Genomic DNA, 19,595 nt, shown 5'->3' with positions numbered 1-19,595 from the left:
AGGAGCATGTTAGTCAGTCTCTGTGTGTTTGTGGGCTTTTTCGTTTCCTTGTGTTATTTCTGGCTTCATACCTTTGTGATCTGAGAAGCTGGTTGGTACAATTTCAATCTTTTTGTATTTACTGAGGCTCTTTTTGTGGCCTAATATATGATCTATTCTTGAAAATGTTCCATGTGGACTTTAGAAGAATGTGTATCCTGTTGCTTTTGGATGGAGTGTTCTGTAGATGTCTGTTAGGTCCATCCGTTCTAATACGTTGTTCAGTGCCTCTGTCTCTTTTCTTATTTTCTGTCTGGTTGATCTGTCCTTTGGAGTGAGTGGTGTGTTGAAGTCTCCCAAAATGAATGCATTGCATTCTATCTCCCCCTTTAATTCTGTTAGTATTTGTTTCACATATGTAGGTGATCCTGTGTTGGGTGAATAGATATTTACAATAGTTACATCCTCTTGTTGGACTGACCCTCTTTATCATTATGTAATGTCCTTCTTTGTCTCTTGTTACTTTCTTTGTTTTGCTATTTTGTCTGATATAAGTACTGCACTCCTGCTTTTTTTCTACCTATTGGTTGTATGAAATATCTTTTTCCATCCCTTTACTTTCAGTCTTTGTATGTCTTTGGATTTGAAGTGGGTCTCTTGTAAGAAGCATATAGACAGGTCTTGTTTTTCTTTCCATTCAGTGACTCTATATCTTTGGATTGGTGCATTCAGACCATTTACATTTAGGTGATTATCGGTTGGTATGTACTTATTTCCAGTTCAGGCTTTAGATTTGTGGTTACCAAAGGTTCAAGGGTAATTCTCTTACTATCTAACAGTCTAATTTAACTCATTTAGTATGCTATTACAAACACAATCTAAAGGTTCTTTTTTTTTTCCTCCTTTTTCTTCCTCTTCCATTCTTTATATATTAGGTATCATATTCTGTACTCTTTGTCTCTCCCTTGATTGACTTTGGGGGTAGTTGATTTGATTTTGCATCTGCTTACTAATTAAATGTTCTATTTTGCTATAGTTTTATTTCCCCTCTTCACAGCTATTTAGCCTTAGGAATACTTCCATCTATAGCAGTCCCTCCAAAATGCACTGTAGAGATGGTTTGTGGGCGGTAAATTCTCTCAGCTTTTGCTTCTCTGAAAATTGTTTAATCCCTCCTTCAAATTTAATTGATAACCTTGCAGGTAGAGTATTCTTGGTTCAAGGCCCTTGTGTTACATTGCATTAAATATATCATGCTACTCCCTTCTGGCCTGTAAGGTTTATGTTGAGAAATCTGATAATAGCCTTATGGGTTTTCCTTTGTATGTTGTCTTTTTTTCTCTCTCTAGCTGCTTTTAAAAAGTCTACCTTTATCCTTGATCTTTGCTATTTTAATTATTATATGTCTTGATGTTGTCTTCCTTGGGTTCCTTGTGTTGGGAGATCTTTGCACCTCCATGGCTTGAGAGACTATCTCCTTTCCCAGATTGGGGAAGTTTTCAGCAGTTACCTCCTCAAAGGCACTTTCTATCCCTTTTCCTCTCTCTTCTTCTTCTGTTATCCCTATAATATGAATATTGTTCTGTTTGGATTGGTCACACAGTTTTCTCAATATTCTTTCATTCTCGGTGATCCTTTTTTCTCTCTTTGCCTCAGCCTCTTTGTATTCCTCTTCTCTAATTTCTATTCCATTTACCATCTCTTCTACTATATCTAATCTGCTTTTAAATCCTTCCATTGTATGTTTCATTTCAGATATGGAATTTCTTAATGGTTGTATCTCCATTGTAAATTTGTACCTGAGTTCTTGAATATTTTTCTATACCTCCATAAGTATGTTTATGATTTTTATTTTGAACTCTATTTCTGGAAGATTGGTGAATTCAGTTTTATGTGGTCCTTTTTCTGGGGTTTGTGCGATTTTGGTTTGAACCAGGTTCCTTTGACATTTCATATTTATATGTGGTGCCCTCTAGTGCCCAGAAGCTCTAGTCACTGGAGCTGCTCAGTCCCTGGAGTGATGTCAGGGGTCGCAAGGGAGTGGCGCTGGTGCCCGATGGGAGGAAAAGCTCTTTCCCGCTTCCTGGCTGCTGTGACTGTCTCCACTGTCAGAACCAGTGTGCTGAACACACAGGTGTAAGCCTTTGTGTTTTGCGTTTGTAGCTGCAGTAGGCAGGGCCTCCCTCTGGGCTTGCCTGATGCCAGCGCAGGGACAACCTGTTTGTGAGCCAGTGCCGGTAGGCCAGGAGGAAGGCGCATCAGGCTGTGGATCACGGTGGGGTGCCTCAGGACTGCGTAGCCAGCCAGGGGGCTGGAGTGCCTTAAACTCCTGAAAGTTCTCAACCCATTGTGCCCCCAGACAGTTGTGTCCACCTATCCTTTCTCCTGAGCAGCACACTTTGTGCAGTCATTGCCCCTTTAGCAGTCCTCTCTCTGTTAGGAAGTCTCTCAAGACTGCCCACCTTTGTTTTGTCCCAGAACAGCCTGATGTGGATCCCTCTTTTCTTCCATAAACTGCTGGAAGTCCTCTCTCTGTTAGGAAGTCTCTCAGACTGCTCACCTTTCTTTTGTCCCAGAACAGCCCTATTTGGATCCCTGTTTTCTTCCATAAACTGCTGGAATATTAGTCTCTCTAGGTATTCCACCTGTCTTAGCTTTCCAACCCCACTAATCTCCAGAGCAACATGCAATGTAGGTTCATACTCCCAAAGCAGATCTCCAGGGCTAGGTGTTCAGCAGTCCTAGGCTTCTACCCTCTCTCCGTTCTGTTTCTATTCCTTCCACCAGTGAGCTGGGGTGGGTGATGGGCTTGGGTCCCACTGGATCAGGGGTTTGGTACATTACCCTGTTTTGTGAGGTCTGCTCTTTTCTCCAGGTGTATGCAGTCTGGCGCAGGCCTTCTTTCCTGTTGCTCTTTCAGGATTAGGTGTATTAACTATATTTTCATATTATATGTGGTTTGGGAAGGAGTTCTCTGTTAGGTTCTCTTTTGCCACCATCTTTAATCCTCCTGTGCTCATTTTCTGGCCGGAAGCTTTATTCCTTCTTAAAGATAGGAAATAGTATGGTGTATGATCACATGTTTTAGAGACAAAATCATTGAACATAAGTTCAAATCCTAGCTTTGCTGTCTCATCCCTGAATAGGCAAGTCAATTAATGTTTCTGAATCCTGATTTTCCCAATTTCATTGTATGATTATTGAGAGGACTGGATATTATGCATGTGATTCTATCACTGTGTCTGACACGTCTTATGAATTTTACTTGCAGGTGTATCATGAGGCTGATTCTGATGATTATTATTCTTACCACTATTAGATATTGTTCCCTATTTACAAGTAGACAATTGATTTTAAAATAAGATTAATTTAAGTGTAATTTTATAAGTAACTCTCTCTCAGCCTAGTTATTTTTGGCTAAAACCTATGATATTAACAAGATAATAGTGTATGAATTGTATAAGTTTATCTTAGAAATAACCAAGTCACTATAGGGACCATTTATTTTTGTTTCAGTACTCTATGTAGTGGAGATGATCTGTGGTTATACTTCAAACATCTGAGGCAAAATCTTTTCACATGTGTCCTCATCTTCCAGTCCTCAGATTTTGAGCTGTTGTATTATTTTGTAACAGCTTTATTGAGATATATTTTACATATACTACTTTTCCATTTAAGTGTACAATTCAGTCATTTTTAGTATATTCACAGAGTTGTGCAGCTATTACCACAATCAATATTAGAACAATTTCATACCACTAGCAGTCACTTCAAATTTTACCTCAATTACCCCAACCACTAATCTGCTTTCTGTCTCTTAATTTGCCTCTTCTGACATTTCATGTAAATGGAATCATACAATATGTGGCTTTGTGAATGGCTTCTTTCAGTTTGCTTAATATTTTTGAGATTCATCCATATCTTAGTATGTATCAGTATGTTATTCCTTTTTATTGCCAAGTAATATTCTGTTGTATCGATATGTCACATTTAGATATGTGACATTAAATATGTCACATTAAATATGGATATTTGGATTGTTTTACTTTTTGGCTAGTATGAATAATGAGCTATGAAACATTCATGTACAAATATTTTTGTGGACATGTGTTTCATTTCTTTTGGGTGCCTCATACAGGAATGGAATTACTAGGCTATTTAATAATTCTATGTTTAAGTTTCTGAGGAAGTAACAGACTGTTTTCCAAAGTGGCTTCATCATTTTACATTCCCATTAGCAATGTATGAGAATTCTAATTTCACCATATCACCAATGCTTGTTTTTTTATTAGAGCCATCTTAGTGGATTGAAGCAGAATCTCATGATTTTGGTTTACAATTCCTTATGACTAATGATGTTAAACATCTTTTCATGTGCTTGTTTGTGTACCTTCTCTGGAGAAGTATCTATTCAGATTATTTGCTCTGATTTTTTTCGTTTGTCTTTTTAATGTTGAGTTGTAAGAATTTTTTATTTTGTGTACTAGGCTCTTATTAGATGTCTGATATAATTGCAAATGCTTTCTCCCATTCTTTGGGTTGTCTTTTTACTTTCTCGATAGTGTTCTTGGAAGCACAAAATTTTAAAGTTTTGATGAAGTCCAATTTACCTATTTCCTCCTTTGTTGCATATGCTTGTTGCCATATCTGAGAAACCATTGCCAAATCCAAGGTCAAAAAGATTACCTCTGTATTTTCTTCTAAGAGTTTTATAGTTTTAGCTCTTATATTTAGCTCTATGATCTATTCTGATTTAATTTTTGTATATGGCATAAGGAAGGGTCCATTTATAATTATTTATAAAAGTATAATAAAATTTAATTGTTTTGCATGTGGATATCTAGGTGGTCCAGTACTATTTATTGAAAAGACTCTTCTTTCCCTCATTGTTGAATTGTCTTTTCACCCTTGTTGAGAATAATTGTAAATATGAGGGTGTTTTTCCTGGATTCTCACTTTTGTTCTATTCATCTATATGCCAATCTTTATGCTAGTACCTCACTGTCTTAATTATTTTAGGTCTGTAGATTGTCTTGAAATTGAGAGGTGTGAGTCCTTTGAGTTTGTTCTTTTTAAGGATTGTTTTGACAATTCTAGGACACTTGAATTTTCATATGAATTTTAGGTTTAACTTGACAGTTTCTACAAAGAAGGCCAGCTCAGATTTTCATAAGATTGCATTGAATATGCAAATCACCTTGGGAGTATCATCATCCTAACTATTAAGTCTTCCGGTCACCCACACAGATCTCGTTACCTTTATTAGGTCTTCTTTTGTATTATTTCAAAGATGTTTGTAACATACAAGTCTTAAATACATCTTTTGTTAAATTTGTTCTTAAGCATTTTTTATTCTTTTTGATGCTATAGTAAATAGAATTGCTTTTTAAATTTCATTTTCAGGTTGTACATTGCAAATGTGTAGAAATAAAATTGATCTCTGTATATTGATCTTCTATTCTTGTAACTTATCAGCTCTAATAGAGTTTGTGTGTGTGTGTATGTATTCCTTAGGCTTTTCTATATTTAAGATCATGTCATTTGCAAGTAGAGGTAGTTTATCTTCTTCCTTTCCAATCTACATGTATTTAATCTAATTTTCTTGCTCAGTTGTCTTGGCTAGAACCTCCAGTAAATGTTGAGTAGAAATACCATACAATGAACATCATTGCCTTCTTTCTGATCTTAGGGAGAAGGCATTCACTCTTTAATTATTAAGTATGGTATTAGCTCTGGGTCTTTCATAGATGCCATTTATCAGATTGAGGAAGTTAGTTCCCTTCTTACAGTTGAGTATTTTTATCATGGAGGATTGTTGGGAGGTATATAATTTTTGAGTTTCTAACTTTAATCTTTAAAGAAAGTGAATGTGTATTGTGCATTTAGTAAGAATAAGCACTACTGGTATCTGTTAAATTTTTTAAATTACAAGAATCAGTTTTTGTTAAAGGCCTGTTTGTGGAGTGAAAATGATAGTTTTTCTCACAATTTTTGCTGGTCATACAGTTCTTTACTATAACACCTAAACTTAAACACCATATCATAATGTGAAAGTGTCATACAGTATTGAACTTTTTCATAATATTCCCCAATATTTTCCTAATTATCCACCAACTTCTAAACAGAATATTCATTTTTAACTCATCTGTTTGCACAAATTACCTTTCTACTGATGTTTAAATGGCTTGTCATTTGTTTCTGAGTAATTACTATAGTTTTTCATTTCTTAGATATAAAAAATGAATTGATAGAATATACAGGGAAAAACTGGGCAGTTACTATTCTTTTTTTTTTCTTCTGCTTTTATATAGTCAGGAAATTTTCGTTGTATGTTTTGAGTAACAATCCAGTGTTTTGGTGTATACAAAGATGCTAATAAATAAGATTTTTCTTTTCAAAGATATTATCTTCCCAAAAGTAAGACAAGTACACAAATGACTATAATATCAGTATAAAAATTGTAAGTTCTCTAAGACAAACAAGGTAAATGCCCCTCAGCATTGTTCACCCTCTTGTATCTCCATTGTCATCTCAATCCTCTTGAAGCTGCTCTGTGGTAAGTCTCAGGTAGTCTTACTGGTGACACATAGAGCCTAGCTCAAAGCCAAGGACTTGTGTCACCATCCCAGAGAGACATCTACAGTCTCCTCCCTGCCCTGCATGCCTGCTCAGCTTCCTCTTCTCGGATACCCTGCCCTTCAGGTCCTAGTCAACGTAGCTGCCTGCAATCAATCTCTGTCACCTCAGTTTCAGTTCTAGTTCCCTGCTCTGGGCTTGAGATATTGTCCTGAGGCAGAAGCAAGGGTAAATGTAGTGATCACTTCATCAGTTTCCCTTTTCTCATGGATCAATTTTACACTGTTGTCCAATGCCTGAAAAAGTAGCCTCATGTGTTTTGTCAAATCGATGGTTTTTATGCATGAAGGGTTTGTCTTGAACCAGTTATTATGTCACGGCTAAAGAGGAAGTTCCTCCAGTCTTTCTTGATCAATCTTGTCACAAGTTTATCTGTTTGTTGCAAATCTTTAGAGGGCCAACTTTTGATTTTGTTGTTCTTCACTATTGTTTTGCATTGCTTGTCTCACATCACATATTTTGATGTGGATGTTTTTATTATCATTCAGTTTAAATATCTCCTAATTTACATTACAATTTCTTTAACATAGAAATATTTATAAGTATGTTTTAAAATAACAAGCATTTAGAAAATCTTTTAAAAAATTATTTCTACTTCAACTGCATTTTAGATACTGTTTATTGTCTATATGTTATTCTTTGGTATTTGTTGGGACTTCAGTTTTGTATTAGTAAAGATGAGATTTTGTAACTATTTTTTATATATGTGAAAAGTAAGTGTATTCCTTATTTTGGAGGTATAAGGAGTCTACATATATCTACCTGTATGTTTGTTCATTATATTCAAATATACTATATAGTTACTAATTTTTTCCTGTCTGATCTCTTTATTTTCTTCTTTCCTGAGAGAGTATGTTAAAGTTCTTCCTCTTCCTCTTCTCAGCTTTTTCTTTCCCTTCCATCTTCTTATCCTCATTTCCTTTCTTCCTTTCTTCCAGAGCTCAAGCAAGCTGAATATTCATTGAATGTTCAGTCCTAGGATGCTAGTTTCATTCAAGGAGGACTCAGTTTTACTTTTTCAACACTCACAAGTCCTTTATGATTATTAAAATTCAAGTCTCAGAGGAAAGAAATATGTGCCAACTAAGACTGTTGGTACAGGAGAAAGCCCATGGCTTCCAAAGCAATCAGATGTTGAAATCTAGGCTTCACAATTTTGAACAATTCATTTATGTTTCTCAAACTAGTTATACATACCCCAGGGGATACATGACTTTTGGCACTGGCTGTACAAAGTCACATTGTAAATATGATGCATATGGTACCGTTGGCTGATCTCAATGTTAATTATAAACATTTTAAAGTTAAACAGTACTATATTATGGGACAGAATTCAAGATTTCACATTTTAAGATAAGATATTTTATATTTGTCATGGCCTTATCTTGGGCTATGCCAAGTTCACTTTCTCCTGTTAGAAATGATTTGAGAAAGTTGGAGAAGCATGGATTATCTTCTGGCTCCTCAGTGTAAAACATTATTGTGAAATAGACTGTTGCACAGTAGTCCACCCAAAGAGGGACTTCAGTGGTCAAGAATGATTAAAACAAAACAGGATGTTGGATTTTTAAATGAAGAGGTATTTCGTGACCTTAAAATAGTTTTTTTAGACTAAGGTGAATAAGAGGAAGTGAAGATAAAATGTGCAAATTATTTTGAAGGGATTTGGAGAGTATAAATACAAACAACTGGGGTTAGCAGTTTGTCAGTATGTGATAAAGGTGAGGATTCACATATCTTGTGCCCTAGTAATTCCATTTCTAGATGTAACCTACATCAGTTTATCAAGGAGTGGTACAGAGCCTAGCTTTATCAGGATCTTTTAAAAACATTTTAGCAAAGTATTCACTTACAAAAAACTTAGAAATGAGCTCTTTTAAAGATTTTACTGAAATATGATTTACATACAATATAGTATATTCATTCTAAGAGAACATTTGGTAAGTTTTGGAAAATTTATACACCTGTGTAACCACCACCACAGGATATGGAACATTTCCATTACTTGAAGTTCTTGTGTGCTACCCCGTAAATCTCAGGCTACCACTTAATCTATTTTCTATCATTATAGAATAATTCTCTCAAACTTCATATAAATAGAATGATATAGTATGTGTCTTTGGTGTCTGACATCTTTTCTTTTGCTTAGTCTAATGTTTCTGAAGTTTACCCATGTTTTTATGCTTAGCAGCATTATATACCATAATTTGTTATCCAATTACCTGTTGATGGATTTTGGATTGTTTCCAGCTTTTGATTATTTGAATAAGGTAATTATGAATAAAGCTACTATTAACATATGTACTGTTAACATATGTACTTTGGACATATATTTTCATTTCTGATGGATAAATAATTAGGAATGAAATTGTTAGGTCATATGGAAAGCATATGTTTAACTGTTTAAGGAACTGACACATTGTTCTTCAAAATGGTTGTACCCACCAGCATTCCCACGAATAATGTATGAAGTTTCAGTTGCTCTACATCCTTGATAATATTTGGTGTTGTCAGTCCTTTTAACTTTAGCCATTTTATAGACATGTAGTGATATTTCATTGTAGTTTTATTTTTCATTTCTCTGATTTCTAGAGATTTGAACATCTTTTCATGTGCTTATGGCCATTTGTATGTTCTCTTTTGAGCAATGTCTCTCAATCTTTTGCCCATTTAAAATTTTGGATTGTTCCTATTGTTGAGTTGTAACATCTCTCTGTGTATTCAGAATATCAATCCTTTGTGAGATAGATGTATTGCAAATATTTTTCTTCCAGTTTGTGGCTTCCCTTTTTATTTCCTTAACATTGTCTTTGGAAGAGCTGAATTTTTTTATTTTGATGAAGTTCGGTTTATTAAATTTTCTTTTTATGATTCTGGTTTTTGTGTCCTAAGAAATTCTTTCATACTGCAAGGTTGTCAGGATTTTTCACCTGTATTTTCTTCTTACAGTTTCTCCCTTTACATTTAGGTCTATGATCCATTTCAAATTAAGTTTTATGTTTGGTATAAGTTAAGGGTCAGGTTTATTTTTTCCATATGAATATGAAGTTGTTTCAGCATTATTTGTTTAAAAAAACTGTCCTTTCTCTCATGGAATTATCTTGGCATCTCTGTTGAAAATCAGTTTTCACTTTATAATGTGTGAATCTATATCTGGATTGTATTCTCTTCTATTGATTTATATATCTATCCTTAGCCAATACCAAGTTGTCTTAAATAACTAACTTTATTGTAAGTCTTGAAATCAAGTAGTATAAGTATTTCAACTTTTTAAAAAAGATTTCTTTGTATATTTAGCTAGGTCTTTCATGTTTCTATATAAATATAATGATTAGGGTGTAGCTTTCTACCAAGAAAACAGACTTCTGGGATTGTGATTGAAATTGTGTTGTACCTATAGATCCATTTGGGAGAAATAACATATTAAAAATATTGAGCCTATCAATTCATGACTCTCTCTCTCCATTTACTTAAGTCCTCTTAAGTTTCTCACAGTAATGTTTTGTGGTCTTCATTCTTTTACATGTATTTTGTTAAATTTAAATTCATACTGAAGTAGTTCCTATTTTTGGATGCCTTTATGAATAGTTATTTAAAATTTTTCTATTTTGAATTTTACATTGTTTCTATGTAGATTTTCAGTTGATGCATATTGTTCTTGTATCTGTGACCTTGCTAAATTTACTTATACCAGGTCTGGTATCTTTTGTGTAGATTCTTAGCATTGACCATATACATCATCTTACTGTCTATCATGACAGTTTTTCTTTTTCTTTTTTAATTTGGATGCTGTTTATTTCTTTTTCTTGCCTTGCTGTCCTGGCTAATCTCTAGCCAGGTGAATAGAAATGGTGCGAGTGGATATCTTTGTCTTATTCCGGATTTAGTGGGAAAACACTCAGGCTTTTACATTTCATATAATGTTTGCTATGTGTGGCTTACAGATGCCCTTTATCAGGTTGAGGAAATTCCCTAGTATTCCTAATTTTCTGAGAATGTTTATTGTGAATTTGTGTGAAATTTTGTTAATACCTTGTTCTGCATTGGTTGAGATGATCATACAGTTTTTCTCCTGTATTCTGTTTATATAGTAGATTACACTGATTTTTTGAAATGTTATATTGGTCTTTTATTTCTGTGATAAATCCCACTTAGTCATGATGTGTCCTTTTTGTGTATTGCTAGATTCAGTTTGCTAATATTTTTCAAAGATTTTTTTTTCCCACTGTGCTCATGGAGGATATTGGTTTGTAGTTTCCTTTGTCTGGTTTTTGTATCAGCATAACAACTGGGCTCATTAAATAAGTTCAGTGTTTAGTTTTCTACTCTCTGAAAGAGTTTATGTAGATTTGGTATTATTTCTTGGTTATATGTTTGATATAGGACTATTCAGATTTTTCTGCTTTATTTGTATAGTGTTTGGTAAGTTTATATTTTCAAAGAATTGCCATTTTATTTAAGTTTTCAATTTTGTTGGCATGAAATCATTCATAGTAGTTTTTTGTTACTGTTTAAAAAATATCTGTAGAATTTGTAGCGATGTCTATACTTTCATTCTTGATATTAGTGAATTTCTGTCTTTCTCTTTTTTAAATCAGTGTAGCTAGATGTTTACCAATTTCATTGATTTGTTTGAAAGACCCAGCCTTCGGTTTCATTGTTTCCTGTTTTATATTTCACTAGTTTCAGGTCTACGTTATGTCCTTCCTTTTATTTACCTTGGGCTTACTTTGTTCTTTCTCTGTAAAGATTGATAAGTTTGACTCCATAATATATATTTTTAAAAAGTTGCATGGCAGAAAACAGCATGGACAAAGTTGAAATACAGCTGTCAAACTGTGAGAAGATACTTGCAATATGTATCGCAGAGAGCTTGTATTCATAATGTATAACTGCCTCTTAAAAATTAAGGGATAAAGGACCAAAACCTGATAAAAAAATTAAAAGGAAATTATCAACCAACAATTCACACAGAAAAAATATGAAGATGTCCCTCAAACATATGAAAAAATGTGAATTTCACTCATAGTTTGAGAAATATAATAAAAAAAGCAGATACCATATTTTTTCTCACTTATTAAATTGGCAAAAATTAGGAAGTCTGGTAATCTGGTTTTATATTCTCTTTACTGGGCTGTGGAGAATCAGGCAGTCTTGCAAATTTTTGTTTTCAGTGCTTTCTGAATATTCTTGTATGTTGGTTTTTCTTTTCAGTTTTTTTCCCCAGCTCTTTTTGCATATTGGTATGAACTTTAATAGCAATTTATCTAACTCTATAAGAAAACTTGCTGGTGTTTTTAATGAGATTATATTAAATTTATAAATTAACTTAGGGAGGCAGTTATTACATAGGGAAAAAAGCATACAGTGAGACAGTGAGGATAGAGCCATGAGATTCTCTAATATTTAGAGAAGGAAGATTCAGAATGAAAGACTGAAAAGAAGTGGCTGATGGAGTTAGGAAAACCAGGAGATGGTTTTAAGGAGAATGGACTGGTCAGTTGTGCTGAACAGCTGTTGAGTAGTGTATTCAGGTAGTATATTGTTGAATACGTGAATGAGGAATGATATTATTAGGCCCTTTGGGGGATATAAATAGGCATATAAACTTTGAATAAGATCCAAACTCTGTCCTCAAGATGTTGTTGTCTAAAAAGAATTAAGAGACAATATGCTATTGTTTTAAACTTTAGGAACTAGGTTTGTTTTATTCATCTGCTGCATCCCTAGCATTGTGTCTGGTGTATGTAGTAGGTTTTTAATGCGTAATTGTTGACCGACTGATAAATGACCAAAGCATTCTTTCATAGGTCTCTCTGTATTTAATTCTCCCATACTTCGTTATCAAAGGCTATAGTGCCAGAAATGAACAGTTAATCCACCTAGTTTATGTAAAAGGACATTTGTAAGACTGGAAATCTTAACATTTTAATTTATTTGAGTCATTTAGGTTAATAATTATTGATGTTTGAGTGAATGACATCACCAACTTAAAACTTGGTTGAATATACCATGTGCCACCAGGAATTCATAAACAGGGCAAGGTGACTTCACTGTCAGGCATAGAGGAAAGCTTAATGGATTTTTTGGATTTGGACAGACAGAGATAGGAAGCAGTTATGTTCTGGGTGGAGAGATTAGTTATTGCATATTTTGCTTATATAGATACATTGTAATAGTCTTTGAATTATTCAGGTGAGGTAGAAATTATGTTTATTCATTGTACTGTCAGTGCTAGGCGGAGTAGAGGATATAAAAGTCCTTACGTACTATTTGTGCTCTTAAAGAACTTATATTGTATGATACATTTTTATGGGCATTTTTGAAATGGTATAACATGAGATTATATATAAAGATTTAAATAAGTGAGAAAGAGATTTAAACAATTCCTTTACCAAATTAACATATTAGGATAAGTTGCATTGCAAATATCAAATTATCATTAGGGCTTGTACTTTCTTTTGTTTTCTTTCCTTTTTAAGCAAGAGACCATGGAGTCAATGCTATTAGTAATAGTCTTTTTCTTTCAATACTTTGCCAAAAAAGGAGACAGTTTTATATTTTATTTGTAAGAGAATAAGAGTTCATTCCATTTGTCACCATTATATTTATGTCACCTTGAATCAAGGCCTGAAAAGAGGTTGAATTCACAGAAGTCTGTGCTTGAAACTCCTAAGTCTATCTCAGCAGTAATTTCTGATGCCAGCAATACTTCTCAGCTGAGTGATGAGTCTACTGGGAGTGGAGATTCTATTAAAACACTCGACTTTGAAAAATACTATAGTTCATGTTCTCAGGAAATACTTTAGATCCTGACACTCTTTTGGATTTTGTAAAAATACATTGTTGTTTTCCTGACAATAGGTTGTTATTGTTATCTGAATTCTTCTATCTTTCATGGTAGTCCGTAAAGTCAAACTAAGACCAAAATAATTATACTAATACATCTCATTGTAATGATTTATTCTAAAGAATAATTTATTATACAGAAGTTTTTCCTAGATTTTGCACAGTAATGGCATTAACTTGGAGGTTAACATTAAATTTAGACTCTTCTTACTCTGTATTCTCTCTCCTGGTAACCACATTTATATTCATGCCTTTACCTTTTACTTATATGGTAATGACTTCCAAATCTACATCCTTACTTAAATGTTTCTGGCCAAACCTCCATTACTGCACTTAACTCTTTACTATTTTATAGCTGATTTACTTATCTGTCTCTGAATAAATAACCTTTAGGTCTTTGAGGGCAGGGATTCAGCATTGTTCTGGCAGCCAGGTGTAATGCACAAGCAGATTATTTTAATCTTGTGGATGCTTTGTTTTAGGTTTTGTTAGTGATGTTTTGTTTGAGGTTTCATCTTCTAGAATGTGACCCTTTTGAGTTCTCAGTTTAACATTTAAGAGTATCCCTAGCCAGTTCCACCATGGCTGGCCTTGAACTCCAACTGTCTTTCCAGCATGGAGCAGCTGGCTGCTGATGTCTCCTCAGCTCTTGGCCTTCCTGCTATTGCTGTCTGCTGGTTTTTGAAATCTCTATGTTTGCACCGTTTATGGTTGGTAAACTTCTCCAGGGCAGATTAGAATTTTGGGGACCACTTCCATGTGGTTGCCTCCTCCTTGATTTGTGTTGCCCTCAAATCCTAGTTGTTTTGATCTCCTCAGACTGCAGTCTCTGTCCCCTTAGCCCATTTGGACTTGTGCTTACTATTCCCCTATGCTGTGAATTGATACATATCATTAAAAGAAAAAGCCAGAGTAAATGTGTTCAGCTTGTTTCCTTTCTCTTTGGGATACTGGCCGCATCAGATTCTGCCTGTATTGGTTGTTCTCCAGTGCCTGTTAACAGGTGTTTTGTGTACTGTGTTTTATATTGACTTTGGTGAGAGACTGAATCTGACATACAGTATTCAGTCATGGCTGGCATGAAGCCCATGTGCATGCATTTAAAAAAAATTCATTACTTTGTTTATTTTTATTGAGGTCAAATTCATATAATAAAATCAACTGTTTCAAAGTATACAACTTAGTGACATTTAATTTATTAAGAATATTGTGTGTGCATGCATTTTTAATTTAGTAAATGATAGTTCTATAGCTCTTACTGTTTATCTCATTTTCACCTGACTATATTTTAAGGATTTTTCCATAGTACTTTTCTATTTGTTACTTTTAACAATTGCACAGTATATATTTCACTTACCCATTCTTCTTATGCTGGACACCTACTTTATTTCCAGCTCTCCTCTACTTAGACTGTATTGCAGTTAATAAGAATTTGTTCATGATCGCTAATTCCATTTTCCTCAAGCAAGTGAATTAGGTCGGGGCCTTCTGTAGAAATTTGATTCCAAAAATTCCTACTTTGATTCAATATCTAAGATCTGCTGGAAGAAACTGACTTGAAAATTCTTGGTATTTTTGGAACCAAGGGGCAAAGGCTGAGTAGAAAGTTATCTCCTCAGATCCATTTTGGCAACAGTCTCATTTCTTGAGCAAATATATACATCTTTGAACAACTGCATTTTGTCAGATAAGGAATTGGTAGCACTGTGCATCCCACATCTCAGAGCCTCAGTTCCTTGTTCCTAAAAATACATATGGAAAAAATTGGATAATTGGAGACCTTTTACTTACTGCCCCTCCTCGGTGTAATATTCTGCAATTCACTGAAAATCTGTGACTTTAGATAATAAAAGAAAGCAGTGTATCTAGTTACTGAGCTCAAAATCTGGGTGTCCCAAACTTCTTTACTATTTACTAGCTCTATGACTTTGAGCAAGTTACTTAACTTGTGAGAGCCTCAGTTTCACATCAGTATAGTGGGGATAATAGAGTAGCTGTTGGATTAAATTTAAAGAGAATAAGGTAACATAGAACACTTACCATAGTTCTGGCACATGGTAGGTAAATAGTAATGATAGTTGTTATTGGACATGGGTGTAGACTGTAGATGATATTTTACTTCCCATTTTCTTTCACTTCTAAATGTATTTTTGTGGTTGTACTGCTCTCTTGGCCCCCAAAAATATGGTACCTTGTATTGTTAATTATTGTTATTGAGTTACATTCTTCTCCATCAATTATGAACTTTTAGAGAGCAGAGATCTTCTGGAACCTAAAATGCATTTTAGCCTAGAAATAAATCCATGCATGTATGTCAGTTGGGGGAAGAGCAGTAAATGGTGTTGGGAAATTGGACAGCCATATGCAAAAAAATGAAACTGAACCACTGTCTTAACCATTACACAAAAATTAACTCAAAATGGATTAAAGACTTGAACATAAGACCTGAAGCCATAAAACCTCCTAGAAGAAAACAGGCGGTAAGCTCCTTCACATCATCTTGCATTTGAATAAACAAGTAGGACTACATCGAACTTAAAACGCTTCTGTGCAGCAAAAGAAACATTCAACAAAATGAAAAGGCAGTCTACTGAATGGGAGAAAACATTTGCAAACCATATAGTGGGTAAGTGGTTAATATCCAAAATATAAAAAGAACTCCTACATCTCAATAGCAAACAACAAATCTGATCGAAAAGTGGACAGAATATCTGAGTAGACATTTTTCCAAAGAAGATGTACAGATAACCAAGACATACATGAAAAGATTCTCAACATTGCTAATCAGGGATATTCAAATAAAAATCACAGTTAGATACTACTAACATCTGTCAGAATGGCTATTATTAAAAAGACAAATAACAAGTGTTGGTGAAGAGGTGGAGAAAAGGAAACACTTGTGCACTGCTGGAAGGTAAATTGGTGCAGCCACTATGGAAAAACAGTATGGAGGTTCCTCAAAAAATTAAAAATATAATTATCATATGACCTAGCAATTCTACATCTGGGTTTTTATCTGAAAAAAAAAAAGGAAACACTTGTGCACTGCTGGAAGGTAAATTGGTGCAGCCACTATGGAAAAACAGTATGGAGATTCCTCAAAAAATTAAAAATATAATTATCATATGACCTAGCAATTCTACATCTGGGTTTTTATCTGAAGAAAATAGAAACACTAACTTGAAAAGATACATGCACTGTTGTGTTCATTGCAGCATTGCTTACAATAGCCAAGATATGTAAACAACTGAGGTGTCCATGAAAATGAAACCGAGGTGTCCATGAAAATGAAAAATGAAATATTGACATTTGCAACAATATCATGGACTAAGAGGGTATTATGCTATGTGAAAAAGACAGAGAAAGACAAGTACTGTATGATCTCACTTATATGTGTAATCTTAAAAAACAAAACCAAGCTCATAGATACAGAGAAGAGCTTGATAGTTGCCAGAGACAGAGGGGCAGAGGCTGAGTAAAATGGTTAAAGGGATTCAAAAGGTGCAAACTTCCAGTAATAAAATGCTCATTAGGATGTAGTGTACAGCATGATGATTGTAGTAAATAATACTTTGTGTATTTGAAAGTTGTGAAGACAGTAAATCTTGAAAAATTTTCAATCATAAGAAAAAAAAGTTACAGCTATGTATGGTGACCTATTGTGATCATTTAACAGCACACAAATACCAAATCATTATGTTGTATACCCAGAACTAACATGTTATATGTCAATCATACCTCAATAAAACGTTTTTTTGAATATTTAAAAAGAATTGTTTTGAATCTTTTTTTCTTTACTTTCCCTTCTTAGTTTTGAGAAACAAAAGACAATTTGTATTGAAATTCAAAATTGAACTTTTTTTTTCCAGATAACCATGATGGTTACAGAGACTACTATTATGCCTTTTGCTCCTTTTGAGGATACACTGCGTCGGATGCTGTTTGGCTGGCAGCAGCAGTTTTCATCATGTGAAAAGAAAAGTGAAACAAAACCATCTTTTAATAGTACTGGTTCTTCAGCTTCAAAACCTATAACTGATTCTTCAGACAGAGTTAAAAAGAAACAGAGTAAGAAGACTGAGTAAATTTACTTTTTGAGCTGTTGAAGGAAAATAAATTTTTTAATCTACCTGTCAGACTATGATAGAATTTTTCTATGTAAGTAATGTGAAATAAAGATTATATATGAGGAATGGAGGTGACAAAAAGAAAGAACTTCTTTCTTTTTCAGGGAGGCTGCCCCTTTCTGGATTGTAATTCTTGAGTGCTATGAGTATCCTGTGAAATTGTTTTTCTTGAGTTATTATATAAAAGATTCTGTTGTGATTGTTTTAATAATTCTATATTGATAAAAGAAGGCTAGATTTTTTAATGTTAGTGAACGTAAACTTGTGTCATTGCAAAATAACAAAAATTAAATCATTTTTGTTTTATTCAGATATTTTCATACCTAATTTTCATTTGAATCTGAGCTTTAGTTTAGCAAAATTAAACTTTTATTTCACATCACCATCATAATTCCTAGATATGGAAAGCAGTTTCTGTTCATTTTTGAGTACTGGGAAGAGTAGGTAACTTTACCTAAATTTATTGAATATTATGAATGAAAATAAATGACCAATTTATATGTCAGATATAAGAATTGTATTTTTTACCCACATTAAGTGGAAAATATTTGAAATTTTATTTTAATTTTTCCTAGTAGTATTTTTCAGTGAGAAGAGTATTATTAGTACAAGTCTTGGGCTGAAGTCTTTTTCATGCTCTCATTTGCAGTGTTTTTCTTAAAAGAGAATTGAGTTTATTTTTAAAAAATTATTTAGCCCATGTTTTTGCTTTGTAAGTTTCATTTTAGGATCTTATTTTTTTCCTCTGTCCTTAAAACACATTACTTTTAACTGTAGGAGAAATTATTTTTCTCAGCATGTAGTATACTCTTAACATCTTTCAGATCTTACTTGGTCTGGATACATTGTACCATCTTAATGATTCAACAAAAAGTATTCCAATTTAAAAATTTCCCCTTTATGTCTCCTTTCTAATGGGTACTTTTCAGTTCTTTAGTTGAATGTCTCTTACTAGTTTGCATGTTTGTTATATTTTAATCTACATTTATATATATCATTAATTTTATTTTAAATTGAGCTAATTTACCTTTATGTGAAAATGTTCAGCTTTAGTGAGAATTGTTCTTGGGCATTTGGTAGTGCCCAGCTCACCAAGAATAAATAGAAATTAAGATCTGATGAGAGAGTCCATGTGAATGAAGGCAGATGATATTAAATCTGGTTACTTCCTAGCCCCCATCCCGCAAAAAAGAAGAAAAGGTACTAAATAATGTTAAATTTTCTTGTTTAGTTTTATATTTTAAAAGTCCAGTTAGAACTTAAAAAAATCTGTGACTAACGGGATTTCTTCTACCAAGGCCATGAATCTGCTACACCTGCAAAAATTAGCATATAATAGGCGTTTTTGGGTGGTTTAGAAGTACTCAGATCACATTCAAGTTAGAAGTTTTTTGTTTTAAAAAATTTTTAACAAATATAAATACCAGTAGTACTCTATTTTCACTTGTTACAAAGAAATATTTTGGATGGAAGGACCTTTGATAACCTCGGGGTGCTAAAAGTTTATTTTTGATATTGTAAGAGAAATTATTAAATATATAAGTTCTGTATTGTATTTGATACCCTTGTAGTTAAAAACTTTTCAAAATTAACATGTTACTAATTATTGACTTAGTTTTAAAGTTTGGGTTTAATATAGTTGAAATAGCTTGAATCTTGTTTCACACTTGTATTAAAGACAAATTTATTAAAATAAGTTTTTTAGCACCAGTGGAGTATTACATTATTTTCATGTTTTTTTCTTTTATATTTTTCTTGAGTTAGGAATTGAGAACTCCTGTGGCATTTTGACTGATATATGTTCCATGATTATTGCCCAAATAGGACATTGTTACAAATTTTATTAATCTAGGCAGGTATCCTATAACCTTCCATTCAAGGTTCTTCAAAATCAGCTATACTGGAGAATGTGGCTTAGGTCTGAAACTTCTCGCCCTGAATTTACTTATGCTGCCTACAGAGACTTGACTGGGTTTGCAAAGCAGATCGTTATACTTATTCCAC

The 19,595-nt window shown here is 33.6% G+C and overlaps 1 protein-coding gene across 2 annotated transcripts in view; it reads left to right on the top strand.

Annotated features, from left to right (window-relative positions):
• Positions 1–19,301, top strand: part of TMEM38B (transmembrane protein 38B) — a 47,797-nt gene extending 28,496 nt beyond the window's left edge. For both annotated transcript variants that reach the window (XM_017679388.3, XM_017679387.3), the window contains one exon: positions 17,334–19,301. In XM_017679388.3, the coding sequence (XP_017534877.1) occupies positions 17,334–17,549 (216 nt within the window). In that variant the 3' untranslated portion in view covers positions 17,550–19,301. The remainder of the gene's footprint in view (positions 1–17,333) is intronic.
• The last annotated feature ends 294 nt before the right edge of the window (positions 19,302–19,595 follow it).

The sequence above is a fragment of the Manis javanica genome, chromosome 2, assembly GCF_040802235.1.
Source record: "Manis javanica isolate MJ-LG chromosome 2, MJ_LKY, whole genome shotgun sequence".
Classification (NCBI taxonomy): Eukaryota; Metazoa; Chordata; class Mammalia; order Pholidota; family Manidae; genus Manis; species Manis javanica.
Note: the sequence above shows the minus strand (reverse complement) of the source record. Positions and strands in the feature narration are given on the sequence as shown.